A 13,086-nucleotide genomic window follows, 5' to 3' on the forward strand; every position below is an offset into this window, starting at 1 on the left:
TTTGTAGCCAAGTTCACTCCTTCTGCTTCTCTTGATAATCCTACAATAGTAATTGTGGCCACCACCGTCTGATAAGTGAGGGCAATAGGTATCATCCTTTTTGTTTTGTGGCTTCCCGATGGAGGCATCACGAACCTCTGATAGAGAACCATCCTCAACAATGAGGTTTCCAGGAACCTTGGCAGCCTTTCCTACACCACTTTCCTCAGTGGTTGGCTTTTGAACAGGGTTAAACTAATTCTTGGAAACTGTATTTACGGCCCTACGAACGAAGAAAAAAGGGGGGGAAATCATGTCTGTGAATCAAGCTTTATTTCTTTATCGATTTTGTACTAATAATAAATACCTTGTTTTTTGTTAAACATGCCTTGCCCTTCAATCCATTTTCCTGCAGAAATAAAATTACTCATTTATTACATTATTTTCAGTTAATAATTGCCAGGAGGAAAGTTATAGCCTATCCCAGCAATATACGTGAGGTGGCATCTTCAGCAAAAATTGAGGCTGAGTAAATGTTTGAGGGAAAGATCCTCCAAGGTTGGTAAAACATTTTGGTATATGACTTCCTTCTCAAAAGACAAGACAGTGAGAGAGAATCCTATAAAGTGAAAGTGTGTAACCTGTGTGGAGCCTTCACAGACCTCCAGAAGTTCTTACAGAATTGTTATTTTTGATGAAGCAGAAGAGGGTAATGATTAAATACAGTACATGACACCAGAACCATATTAATGCCATGTAATGTTCAGTTTAAATATAGGAGAAATAAAATCAAATTCAGTTTTTCTAATAACCTAAGCTGCTACTTTTTAAAAGTGCAGTTCCCAAAACATTTTTCAAAAGCAAGTAGTGTGAAAAGAGTTGTGCACACCTGTTATAAATACTGAAATATTCAACAGATGAGTTGAAATAAAATGTCAGATCTCTCAGTGGAGGCCTGTAAATGGTAGAGTCCTTCAGACAACTGTGTTAGGTCTGTGTGCTCTTTGGTTTGTTCGTAAAAGATCTGGAGTTGGGAAGAACATAGGAGATGCCAAATAGGGAGATGACCCAAATTTCGTAAGAATGGTTAAGGGAGAAAAGCAAAGAGCTCAGAGAAGCCTTTTGAAAACAAGGAAATGGAATTAAACTGGTAATTACAATTCTATGTCAGCAAATGAAAGAGATGCCCCTTGGGGCCAAAAAAGTCCTGTTGTTGGGTGATATGAGCAATTTTTGAAGAAGTTGTCTATTGCTTATAATTGCTCCTATTTCAGATATTATTTGAGACAGGGAAAATGGAAACTCATTTGCTAAGCAATTTTTCATTTTTTTTTTTTACTCATGAGAAGTTCATTAAGTTCCTCAGTACTCAGAGGTGTACATCAAATTTGTGAAAGGATGAGGTTTTTCAAGTGAAAAAAGCCATGGAACATTTGATGTAATTTCTCTAAAAAATATCTTCATGTACTTAAAATACAATTTTAGTGAATGGGCTATAAACTAAAGTTGGGTGTGTCAATACACTGCATGAACATCTTAGTTGATGGGATGTGGAAAACCATGTGGTTGCAAAGTAGTCTTTAGTTGAGAAATCTTAACTTGCACAGAGGTCGCCTTTCCCAAGAGCAGCCTGCTCCCTGTCTCCCATCATATCTCTCCATTCTCTCTCCCCTCCCCATCCTGCTCCCATTCTGTGCACCTCCCCATTCCTAAGGCAAAGGGACCCATCCCATCACTCACAAGTATACAAAGACAGACAGGCACTGACCAGGTTACCAGCACTTTTCAGCATTCAAGCACCTCCACCCAGGCAGGCTCTCCATCCACAACAACCAACCCCCAAATCATCTTCCACTCTAACACACACACACCACCCCTCTCCACTCTCACATGGGCAGCAGGGAAGCCTCACCCCCAGAGTCCCAGTCAGGCAGAAACTCCTACCACGCACCCTCATCTCTCACTTGAGGGCAGCAGACAGGCCCAACCAAACCCAGCCCGCACACCAGCCAGCAGTCCATAAAAAAGTCCCTGCCAGTCCAGATTTTAGCAGTCTGGGTGCCAGCATCCAAGATAATCAAATACTTCTTCCCTGGGATCTTCAAAACAATGTCAGTCCCGGGCCACATCAGCCCACAGTCCACACAGAAAGGAGAGAAGGGCTGCCAAAATGGGCAATGTACCATATGGTTGATTAACTGGCAGCTGAAGGACACAAGCCAGTTCATCTGCCAGATTGCCACCTTGCTCCCACTCCCACCACTGCTGATCACCTGGCCATCCAAGTTGTCAGCTCCCCCAAGGGCTCTTACTTCCAGGCTGCCACTGCCACCTTGCACCACCACCACATGCCAGCCCAACTGACCTCCCAGGAATGGATAGAGGAAAAGTAATTGGGTAATTCAGAGAATTATTCTCACTATAAATAAGAATAGAGATTAATGAGTCTCTACTTTTAAAAAGTTCTGTTTGTTTTGGCTAGGTGGTTTAATCATCAATCTACTCACATGCACACACAGAAAGGAATAATGTAAAAGGATTGTTAATCTGATTGTGATGAAAGATTGAGAGAATTAGGTGAAGGATACAAAGGTGATGAGAAGTTTTGGATGTGGAAGATCATTTAGTAGTATCAAGAGTAGATCTTGGAGGGAAATAGACATGAAAGAAGAGGAACAAAGTGAAAGAAACGAGTAAAAATAGAATGACTGCAGGAAAAGAAAGAATGAGTCTCTGTGAAAAAGTTATTAGAAGACAGAGTAATTTTCCAACACAATAAATTGATAGTGGCCAGAAAGAAAGATTATGTGGTTGCTGCTTGGAACACAGTAAAAAGAATTATGTTACGAAGTGCCGCCGAAGTGTGTGATTTTGCTGTGTAATGGGAAATACGACTAAGGATGCTTGGTGGAATGATAAAGTAAAATAAATTGTAAAGGGGGGAAAAGTGTATAAGAAAATTATTGCTGCAAAAATGACTACATTCTTTGTAACTAACATTTCCTCTCTCTCCAAATTAAAGAGAAAGCTAATGTATAATTTGGAGAGAGAGGAAATGTTAGTTACAAAGAATGTAGTCAAAGAGAGCAAGGAATGATTCATATTCTGCAGAGAAAATGCAGATAAATTTTGGTTTCCATCAAAATTTGTTTTGGAAGGGATAAAAAAGACCTAAACAAGGAGCCTCCAGCAGAGAGATGTGTATGGGAATTATAGCACTATATTGAAGCATTAAACAAATTATGAATGTTAGTGTTTAGGTTAAAAATAATTTTAAAAAATGATGAATGCTGTGAGAACATTGAAAGATGATAAGGCTGCAGGTATAGCTGGAAAAAAATTAACATATTAATGTGGTTTAGTAAAACTGCGGCTGTTCAACTTCTTTAACTGTATCTGCACCTGACAGTTGAGGTAACACTGTTATATTTTTCCTTTATACAAAGTGAATGATAACAAGAATGAAATTAGAGGAAGATTAAGTATTCCTGGTAATATGTCTATTGGAATTCTTACTGAAAGATTTCAAGAGGTGACAATGAAATTTTGGAAGTACAGTGAAGTTTTATGCCAAGCTGACCTGTGCAGACTAGAGTTTTGCATTTCAGGAAAGTATGAATGTAAAAAAGTTTATTGTACATTTGTTGATTTAGAAAAGGTACGACAAAGTGAATGGCTTTACTTAAGGAACACGTTGCATTAATACGTTGTTGAAGGTTGGTTGATGGATATGCCAAGAGCAGTGTACTGAATGATGGTAGTAAAGCATGCATGAAAATAAATGGAATGCTTATCTAATGATCCAACATTGATCAGGGAATAAGTGAAAGACATGTGAGGTCACTTTGGTGGTTTACTGTATTAATTGGTAAATGTATAAGAAATACTTGCAATGATGTTTGAGATGTAGTGGTTGGAGATGTAAATGTATATGCAGGCAACATAGTGCTGTTGGCTCAGAGCTCAAATGATTTGCAACAAATGTTAGATTGTACGTTGCAACAAAGGTTATGGATCTGAAAATTAACGTTATCAAAGACCAAAATAGTTGCATTTGACAGCAAAGATGTAATGAATGGCTGTAAGTTTCCTATAAAAGGTCCTATAAGGTCCTATAAAAGCATAGAATGCTTAGTAAGATGGGGAAATGGAGAAAATTTAATGCAAATGCTGTTAGAAAAGAAGAGGATATATGTGGTTTGTTGTGAGGAATGGATGCTTATTGAGAGAAGCTAAAATGTGCATGCTGCTACCCACTTTGTTATATGGAAGTGAGAGTTGGACATATCAGGAGAAACAAAAGAAAGTTGAATGCAATGGGATTTTCAGTACTTAAGAAACATGTGGTAGAACAAGAGATGGGCTCAAGAATGAAAGGGTTCTGAATAGATATAGACTGAATACAGAAGTGAATGGCCAGTAGAAAAGGAGTTATAGTATGTTGATAGGATTTGGTCATATAGAGAGAATAAATGAAGTGCAAATAAATATTTGAAGGAAGAATGACTGGTTTGACAGGAAAAGTTGGGAGTGGATGAAATTGATGAAATCCTCAGAAAGAGCAGTGGGAATTTTAAAGAACAAAAGGCAGAGTATGAATGTTGTAAAAACAGAGGTGGTTTGCAAGCATAGAAAAGTATGGAGGCTATAGTGAAAGATTTAGATGTCCTTCTCTTTTTTTATTTCCTGCCTTTAATTTTTTTTGCTCATTCTCTCTTTTCCCCACTTTACATAATGTTGGTTACTCTGAAAGTTAATAGCATGATAGGTTTATATATATATGATTTTACACAATGGAAGAGTTTGGTGCTATTATGTTGTCATAGATACCTACAATACAATACATGTACCTACAATATGTAAGAATTATCCTCATTCCACCTAACTAGTATGAAACAGTTTTAAAACCATTTGCTATTTTCATTTTAGCCAATCAGGTTATTTGCCTTGTCTAATCTTTATTCTCTACTCTGATTGGCAGCGGGTCACCATAATCACAATCAGGAAAATAATAGGCCTTACTTTTCCTGTGTTATGGTTTCTGATTTTTTTTTTCCTATAGTTTCCATCTACTGTTTGAACTGCTTTCTCCAACTGGGTATTATCCAGATAAGTTGGCTGGCCAACATACCTGGAGGGTTTCTAGCAAATGTAGCTGGAGGGCGCAACTTATGGAAGGCTGGTGTGGCCTTACTCAATCAGGGTTCACTGATAATGTGATTAAAAGATTAACCAAAATTGGACATATCCACAATTTATTGCTAGACCATTGTATAAGAAAAGCCTTTGTATTTGGGAGCTCTGTAGACATTCATTAAATGAGTTTGCAACTTGTCTGTGCATAGTTGTTCTGTCTTCACGCTTTAATAGTGTGCCCATTGTCTTCAAAACCATTAACGGTTCTTCCACACACAGTGTAGGTGGGATGAGAAAGAAAGCTTGCCCACAGTGGATACGTCTTGTTCCATTGTATTATCACATGAGAGTGTGTTCTTCCTTGCTTTTATTCTTGCAAAGTAAATGTGACCATTTATCTTTGTATTTTGTTTCTGTTTGGTTTTTGTCAGCAAGCAAATGAACTAATTTTGTGTTTTGATTTTGTTTGTCTTGACTCCTCCACATTCCCTCCTTCCGAAGTCTGAGCAACCCAGCCCTGCAAGTTCAAGTTCCAGCTCTGGCTCCAGTTTCACACCATCTCAGAACAGTCGACAGCAAGGTAACAATTTTTAAAAAAAGGGTTCGGGGAGGCAGTTGCTTGGACGTGCAGCAAAAGAGATAGATGGCATTTTTTTAAAAATTAGATGTGTTTTTTATATCCCTACTAGGGATAGCTCTAAGAAGCTTCGTCCTCTCATTTTATCCATGCAAAATAGGTTGAACTGACAGTGAATCATAATATGAGCCTGGATCTGAGTGGGGATTTGAATTCTCTTCTCCCCACTCCTAGGCTGACCCTAACATCAGTTTGCTGCGATAACTCATAAGTCATTAAGATTTACTTGTTAAAGTTTGAAGTCGTTAGATTCTATTCAGCATTATACTTTTATTCAGAAATCAAGCAACTGTACTTCTAGTTACTTTAGACAACTAACCTGGCTGTGTCCCAATAGAAGATGACAACAGCATAGCTGCGTAAACAAATGGCTTTTTGAAATAACAAAAGTACTTAATTGGAATTAAGATGTTTTTTGCATGCTACATTTCATTTAAAAAAGGAGTTCCTCCAAGGCCTATCAGTCTTAAGACTTGGCAGAAATAAGCAGCAGTAAACAAAAGGACCTAGAACTTCTTTCAGTTTTTAAACATCATTTTTTTTAAAAAGGGAACAAATAGATTCCTTAACCTTTATTGACTTTGCCTAGACACTATGCAGTTCTGAGGAAGTTAGGATTTACATCTGCCAAAACATACTGCCATAACCAGTCTATATTTAAATAGTTGAGAGAGTTCCTATTTTGTCATTCTTACTGTAAATAGCACAGTGTCTACAATCTTAAGTTGTTTCTTGAAAAGCAAAAAAATAAATAAAATTAAATGTATTTTGAACTTTCTTCCCAAAAGCATTCAGCTCTATTTTGTTGATATTTCTAAGTCTCCTCAGACATTTTTTTCTGCAATGATTATAAGAAAATTCTTCCTTTGCCAACTGATGACTGCTTTCTAGGGAACATATCAAAATATATACAACCTCCATGCAAGTATATCAAATTATTGTATTATTATTATTATTATTATTATTATTATTATTAAATGTATATGCCACCCTACTCCCAGAGACTTTGGGCGGTTTACAAATGATTTAAAACATGAAACAAGTCAATAAAAACAATTAAGAAACAAAAAAGCATAGAGATGGCAGAATAACAAACCAGGAGGAAACAAAAGAAAACAACCTCTCTTTCTTTTGAGAGACACCTTTGCAAATGAATGAAATCTGGATATCCATTAAGTTAAGCCATTTTATTGTGCTTGAAAATACTTACTCCGGTCACACATGGATTAAGCCATCATTTCTTTTAATCACGATTTGTTAACTCGTGGTTTAGCCACAGTGGTTGGATTGACACAGAGTGCTAAGCAAACACAAAGAATTATGGCTTACTGCAAAGTATAAACCCAGCCAGTGACTATGATGTGAGTCCATTAAAACATGGCTTAATTTCAGTTACCAGAAACAAGTTCCCCATACAGCTTTTATAAGCCATGTAGGAAAATCTGATTTTGTAGGGTGGCATGCAGTTTTTAATATTTTCCTAATGAATAGCTATTATCTAAGTTTGGGTTGTAATTTCTGTTTTACACCTTGAACACACATCACTAGTATTTATCCTATTAACTGATGATTTTGCAAGAAACCCTGATAGTTATTATTTTATTTATTTAAAATTTGTCTGTGTGCGTCTTTGTTTTATCTATCTTGAACATCATGGAAAGGCAGGGTATAAATTAAAATGATTAATCAGTTTCTCTTCAGATCATATAGATCTTTTGCCTTTCTAAATTAATTAATGAAAACAGTAATTTAACAACAATCAATCTTTATTTTGGTCATAGATGAGCATATCAAATTGTAATTAATAACATCACTAATACTGATGTTAAGAATTAAACTACTCCATAGTGCTATTGCTCTGTTTTTTAGTGGCAGAATTATTTTCATAGCTTTGTCTCAAAAATTAGAAGAAAACTCTTTTTTTCTTCCTGCTTCCCAAATTAATCTTAGAGTTAACATTTCTGTTTCCTTCTGAAAAAAAAAAATGCTTCTGTGTAGATGTCTTTCGTATTAATAAAATATGTTAACATTTTAAGAATCTAATCCTAAAACTTTTTTAATACAACTTCATTAGTGAAGCAGGCGTAGGAGGCATAGGATCTCTATCCAGTTCTGGGATAAAGATAGGTCTCTTCTGTTGGAATTCACACACTTTATACATATGAGCATGCAAAGAGCTGGCTTGACCTGATATTGACCTTAGACTAAAGAAGACAGCTATATTCTAAGTAGATCAAAAACAGGCAGACAAAGAATGCCTTGGCTAGAGCAAGTTGTAATCACAGTGATTTATTAGACTATGACTTTCAATACACGGATTAGCCTAGCAAAATGTACTGTTACTATGGTCTCTTTAGATTTTTCCGGTATAAGATACCTTTAAGGGTCTTTTATAAAATCTTACTTTGCTTTGCTTTGTTTTGTTTTAAAGATGCATTTGGTTCTGTGGAAAGCCAACTTGCTTTACTTAACATTCCAAGGGGCTTATTCTGCAAACACTTAAAACACTAATCTCCTTGTTGACAGAAATAATCCTGTTTTAAGTCAACTGGTCCTTGAATAAATTTACTTTTGTTTAAGCATTTGCTTCATAAGCTCCCCCAAGCAGTGCATCTTTTGTTTAATGATCAGATCCTCATTTCTCCTTTCTTAAAAATTTTGTTAAGACTTGTTTTATTATAAAGCTAACAATAAATAGACTTGCATGTGAATTCCCATTGTTGAATTGTGTCCCTTTTTGTTTTTATTCACCAGGTCCTTTGAGGTCTATAATGAAAGATCTGCATTCTGATGATAATGAAGATGAATCTGATGAAGCAGATGAGAATGACAATGACTCTGAGATGGAAAGACCTATAAATACTCATGGAGGAAGTAGAGTGCGCAGGTTAGGGATTAGAAAAATAAATTCCAGATAATTTGACAGCCTAAGACAAGCCAAAGGTGGTAGAGAGATTTTTTTTTTTTTAGGTTTTGGGATAAGGGAGAAATATTTATTAGATTCATAAAAACAGTGCATGAAAACAATATACAGGGATTTAAGGAAATTTTAAGCATTAGGAAGGAATCTGGGAGGGTGTTTTAAAAAGCTCAGCTTGCTGAGAAAAAAACATAAGATCTGCACTCTAGTATGTAGTGAAGCTTTTTTTTTTTGCGTTTCACTCTTTAGGCTATATACTGCGACTTTAGTAAGTCTGGGAAGTAAGTTGAACATAACAGAGTTTTAACAAGGGCTAATTGGAAGTTTTTCACTTAGGAAAAGACATTAAATTAGCAGTTATAGGATGGGGAACACCTGGCTTTGTAAAAGTACTTGTGGAAAACCTTGAAAGTGTATTTGATTGCCAACTTAACACCCAGTATGATGTGACTATAAAAAAAAAGAAAGAGGCAAACACAGTTTTGAACTGTTATCAACTGAAATATAATTTCCAGTTCGTGTGATATAATAGTTCCATTCTAGTCTCCATTTGAGTACTATATCCAGTTCTGTGTTCCACAGTTTCAGTGCAATTCAGAGAAATTGGAACAGATGTAAAGAAGCACAGTGAGGGTGAACAGGGGACTGGAAATTAAGTCCTGTATGGAGAGGTTGAAGAAATTAAATATTTTTATCTTTCAGAAAAGACAACTTAAGAGGAAAATATGATAGTCATGTTCAAATATGTGGTGTCATATAAGAAGTCCATGACCTATTTTCTGTCATCCTAGAAGCCAGGATATGGAATAATGATCCTGAGTTATGGGAAATAGACTTATTTGAAGGGGTGGGTAGGTGGCTTCTTAATAAATCCATGGTTTGACTGTGAAACTAATTACCTAGGGGAGCAGTGGGATCCCTTTCACTTGGCACACATTTTTTGAGGATGCTTTAATTTTGATTCCTGCCAAAGCAGGGGATTGAGCTTCAGGATATAAATGGCCATAGATCTATGAAATTAGAATTTTTTGCCCCAGTGTGCTTCACTTAGGTACATTAAACTGCACTTGCTATTTTAATATTCCCCCAGTTTGAAAATATTCTTTTGGAGCTCTTTGCTAAGTAACTTGAAGCTGTCAGCAGCAGACCTGGTCACCTACTGTGCATTCCTAACTCCAGATTTGTGAACAATTAAAAACATTTGCTCCAATACAGTTCCATGCAGACCTCACCACCATCTCTCCATGATGAAAATGATATTTATTCCTTCTGCTGTTTCTTAAATAGTTACAGTTCATACTACAAGAAATGGGTCTGTATTTTTCTTTATTTTCAGAATAAGGCCCTCTTTCCCCAAGCCCATCTTTTATTGTTCTTAGAATGCTATGGGGAATGTGCTATTCCCACCACCCCTACCATCAGCAAAGACAGTCTTTTCCAGAACTTGTTTATCTTCCAATCAAACTACAGTGAAACTTGATTTAGTTGGATGCAATGGACAAATTTTTGTCTGGACATCCCCCTCAAATAATGGACATATCCACTGCATCCAAAACAGTCCAGACAAGACACCCTCAAAAAAATCCTCTACCCAAAAGTTAAATTTTATCTTATTTGCAGCAATTTATATAGTGGCATCATTATATAAATTTCATTATGTAAATGGCATCAAATGATGCAAATTAAGTGATTAATATCAATTTATTTCATTTTATGGTAATGACAAATTATCATTTGCATAATGTCATTGCGTAAATGACATAAATTGCTGAGATGATGTAGTTGGTGCTTTAATGGACATTTGGAAAGAACAGATACCCCTGCCTCCTGAATCAGGGTTTCAGTGTGTATCTTACACATAATGTGGAGTACATCTCAATTTGGTATAATTTATTCACCTCAAATTCCCACATCAATATATCTAACAGGCTTTGAAGCTTGTACTGGTCAGGATTATTTTACATTCAGAATGTATCCTCAAACATAAGAATGTTAGTTCTTGATGTACAGACAAATAGCAATTGAAAGATAGTGATTACATTTAATTCCTTTAAATTAGCTCTTCTTTCTGATATCTTAATATGTTTCAGTAATTTCAAATTCCCAGTCATGATGGATAGTCTTGAAAATATAATAGAGGATGTTCAGAAACTGTAATAGGGTAGGAACATTCAAACCTTCCATTTGTATATTGACCAAAGTCTATCTGCTGCTTACCTTTTTCATTCCTATACCCTTTTTTGCTCAGGGTTAGTCTAAGTGATGGAAGTGACAGTGACAGCAGTTCTGCATCTTCACCTCTACACCATGAACCTCCACCTTTATTAAAAACCAACAATAACCAGGTATTGTGTTTTGGCATGACTACAGCAGTCTCTGTTCTCCATATTGGAGCCATATTCCCCCCTCCCCTCCATACATAGGGCATGGATGTAGAACAGGAAAGCCTAAACAGGCAGATCAGGGTCCATGCCCAGTGAGAGAATTTCAGGGGTTTATGAACCACATGGAATTATGGCTATTGATGAAATATGCTTCCCAATAGATAAACAGATGGATCTTCCTTCACATAGTTAATATCAGATATACTTGAAGTGAGCAGTGGCCAAATACAATAAACATTACTTGATTGAGGACTAAGAACTTGCATGTACATTATCTTACTAATCTTGGTAACATCACCACCACTCATTTTCTTATGTTTCAATTTCAAACACCAATCAGCCATTTGGATTTGAATCATTATTTAATCATTTGAAATTCATATTCTCTAAATTGTAATAAAAGAATCAATAGCCATAGCTAATAATGTATTTTTATTATCAGTTATTATCTAACATGAAATAGTTTATTGATCCAGCTTATTTGAGTTGCTAAGATACTACATTATACAAACTGCTAACTCTTTCCAGTTTATTCAGACATTACTGAATTTGCTTTGTGCTGCTATAACCCAAAATATTTTCTGGAAAAAAATCCTTCCAAAAATGTCTAGTGGTTAAAGCAACAGGCTAGATACCAGGAGACTGTGAGTTCTAGTCCCACCTGAGGCATGAAAGCCAGCTGGGCGATGTTGGGCCAGTCACACACTCTCTCAGCTCAACTCACCTCACAAGGTTGTTGTTGTGGGGAAAATAGGAGGAGGAAGAAGTATTCAGTATGTTCACCGCCTTGAGTTATTTGTAAAAATAATAAAGGCAGGATATAAAATAAAATAAAATAAAATATATTTACTTTTTAATTTGAGGTACATGCCATTGATCTCTCCCATGGAGCCTATGCGGTGTGCTCTGGTATATCTCTGAGAAAGGCTAAGGAATTTATCATTTTAAGAATTACAATTTATGATGGATGATTAGAATTGTTACTTTCCACAAGAATAAATACTTATAGTAAATGCAGTATAAAGTGATCTGTGATTCAGCTATTATAAATCACCCATACCTTAATTTCATTGGAAATTATCTCAAATTCATTACTTTTCAACATAACCATGAGTCAGCCAATGACATTATAGTAATATTATATGTATACATGAATCAATTTAGTCAGCAACAACCTGTTGTTATTTAGATTTGTTATATTATTTATTATTTATTATGGTCTCCCCACTCCAAAAGATTCTGTATTCTTGGGCCCTTATCCACATAAAGTACTCTGTGAAAGTTATTGATTTTACTAGAATGGAAGAATGAAGGTGTGTAGATCAGTGCCCATAAAACTCTTCTGGAAATGGTAAATCCCTGTTCATAGGAGAATTGTATGCAAAACAATTTACCTTGCTATGATAAATCTGTAGACTTCGACATATGGATATAATTCTAATATTGTAGAAGTTTAGAAACAAAATTCATCAGTAGATTTTTTTTTCCAACACAACCACTTTAAGTAAATATTGCAGTTAATCTTAAATTTTACATTATAGTTACATGTCAGTTTTTCCCCAAAATGACTACAGTTTACATAAAGAATGTATAATCGTACTAAAGTACCATGACCTGTTTTAAAGCTAATTTCTAAGAATATGGCACATTTATATATAAATAGTTTAAAGAGTTACTGTAAGTTTCTTCCACTAGTATTCATTTGGTTAATAGATGTAAAGCCTTTTATGTTGTTCAGATTTATTTATAATTCTCTCTGTTGCTTTAATTTCCGGCTTAAACTGCTTTTAAAGTATATAACATGAGTTATAGGTAAGGTATATAAATTGGCTGTAAACCTGCTTAGAGAACAAAGGCATCTGACCACAATAGTTTAATATTTTTCAGTTTTAGATCTGTAATGTCCTTAAATATTTACTCTTTTCATTTTCTAGATTCTGGAAGTAAAGAGTCCTATAAAACAAAGTAAATCTGAAAAACAGATTAAGAATGGTGATTGTGATAAGGTAAATAGAAAAAAAGCAGTCTTT

General features: G+C 35.5%; 1 protein-coding gene across 1 annotated transcript in view; it reads left to right on the forward strand.

Annotated features, from left to right (window-relative positions):
* MLLT3 (MLLT3 super elongation complex subunit) overlaps positions 1 to 13,086 on the forward strand; it is a 133,197-nt gene that overhangs the window by 114,007 nt on the left and 6,104 nt on the right. Inside the window, exons 7-10 of the mRNA XM_063295018.1 lie at positions 5,617 to 5,695; positions 8,507 to 8,639; positions 10,921 to 11,017; positions 12,991 to 13,062. Of these exons, the coding sequence (XP_063151088.1) occupies positions 5,617 to 5,695; positions 8,507 to 8,639; positions 10,921 to 11,017; positions 12,991 to 13,062 (381 nt within the window). The remainder of the gene's footprint in view (positions 1 to 5,616; positions 5,696 to 8,506; positions 8,640 to 10,920; positions 11,018 to 12,990; positions 13,063 to 13,086) is intronic.

This window comes from Candoia aspera, chromosome 2, assembly GCF_035149785.1.
Source record: "Candoia aspera isolate rCanAsp1 chromosome 2, rCanAsp1.hap2, whole genome shotgun sequence".
NCBI lineage: Eukaryota > Metazoa > Chordata > Lepidosauria > Squamata > Boidae > Candoia > Candoia aspera.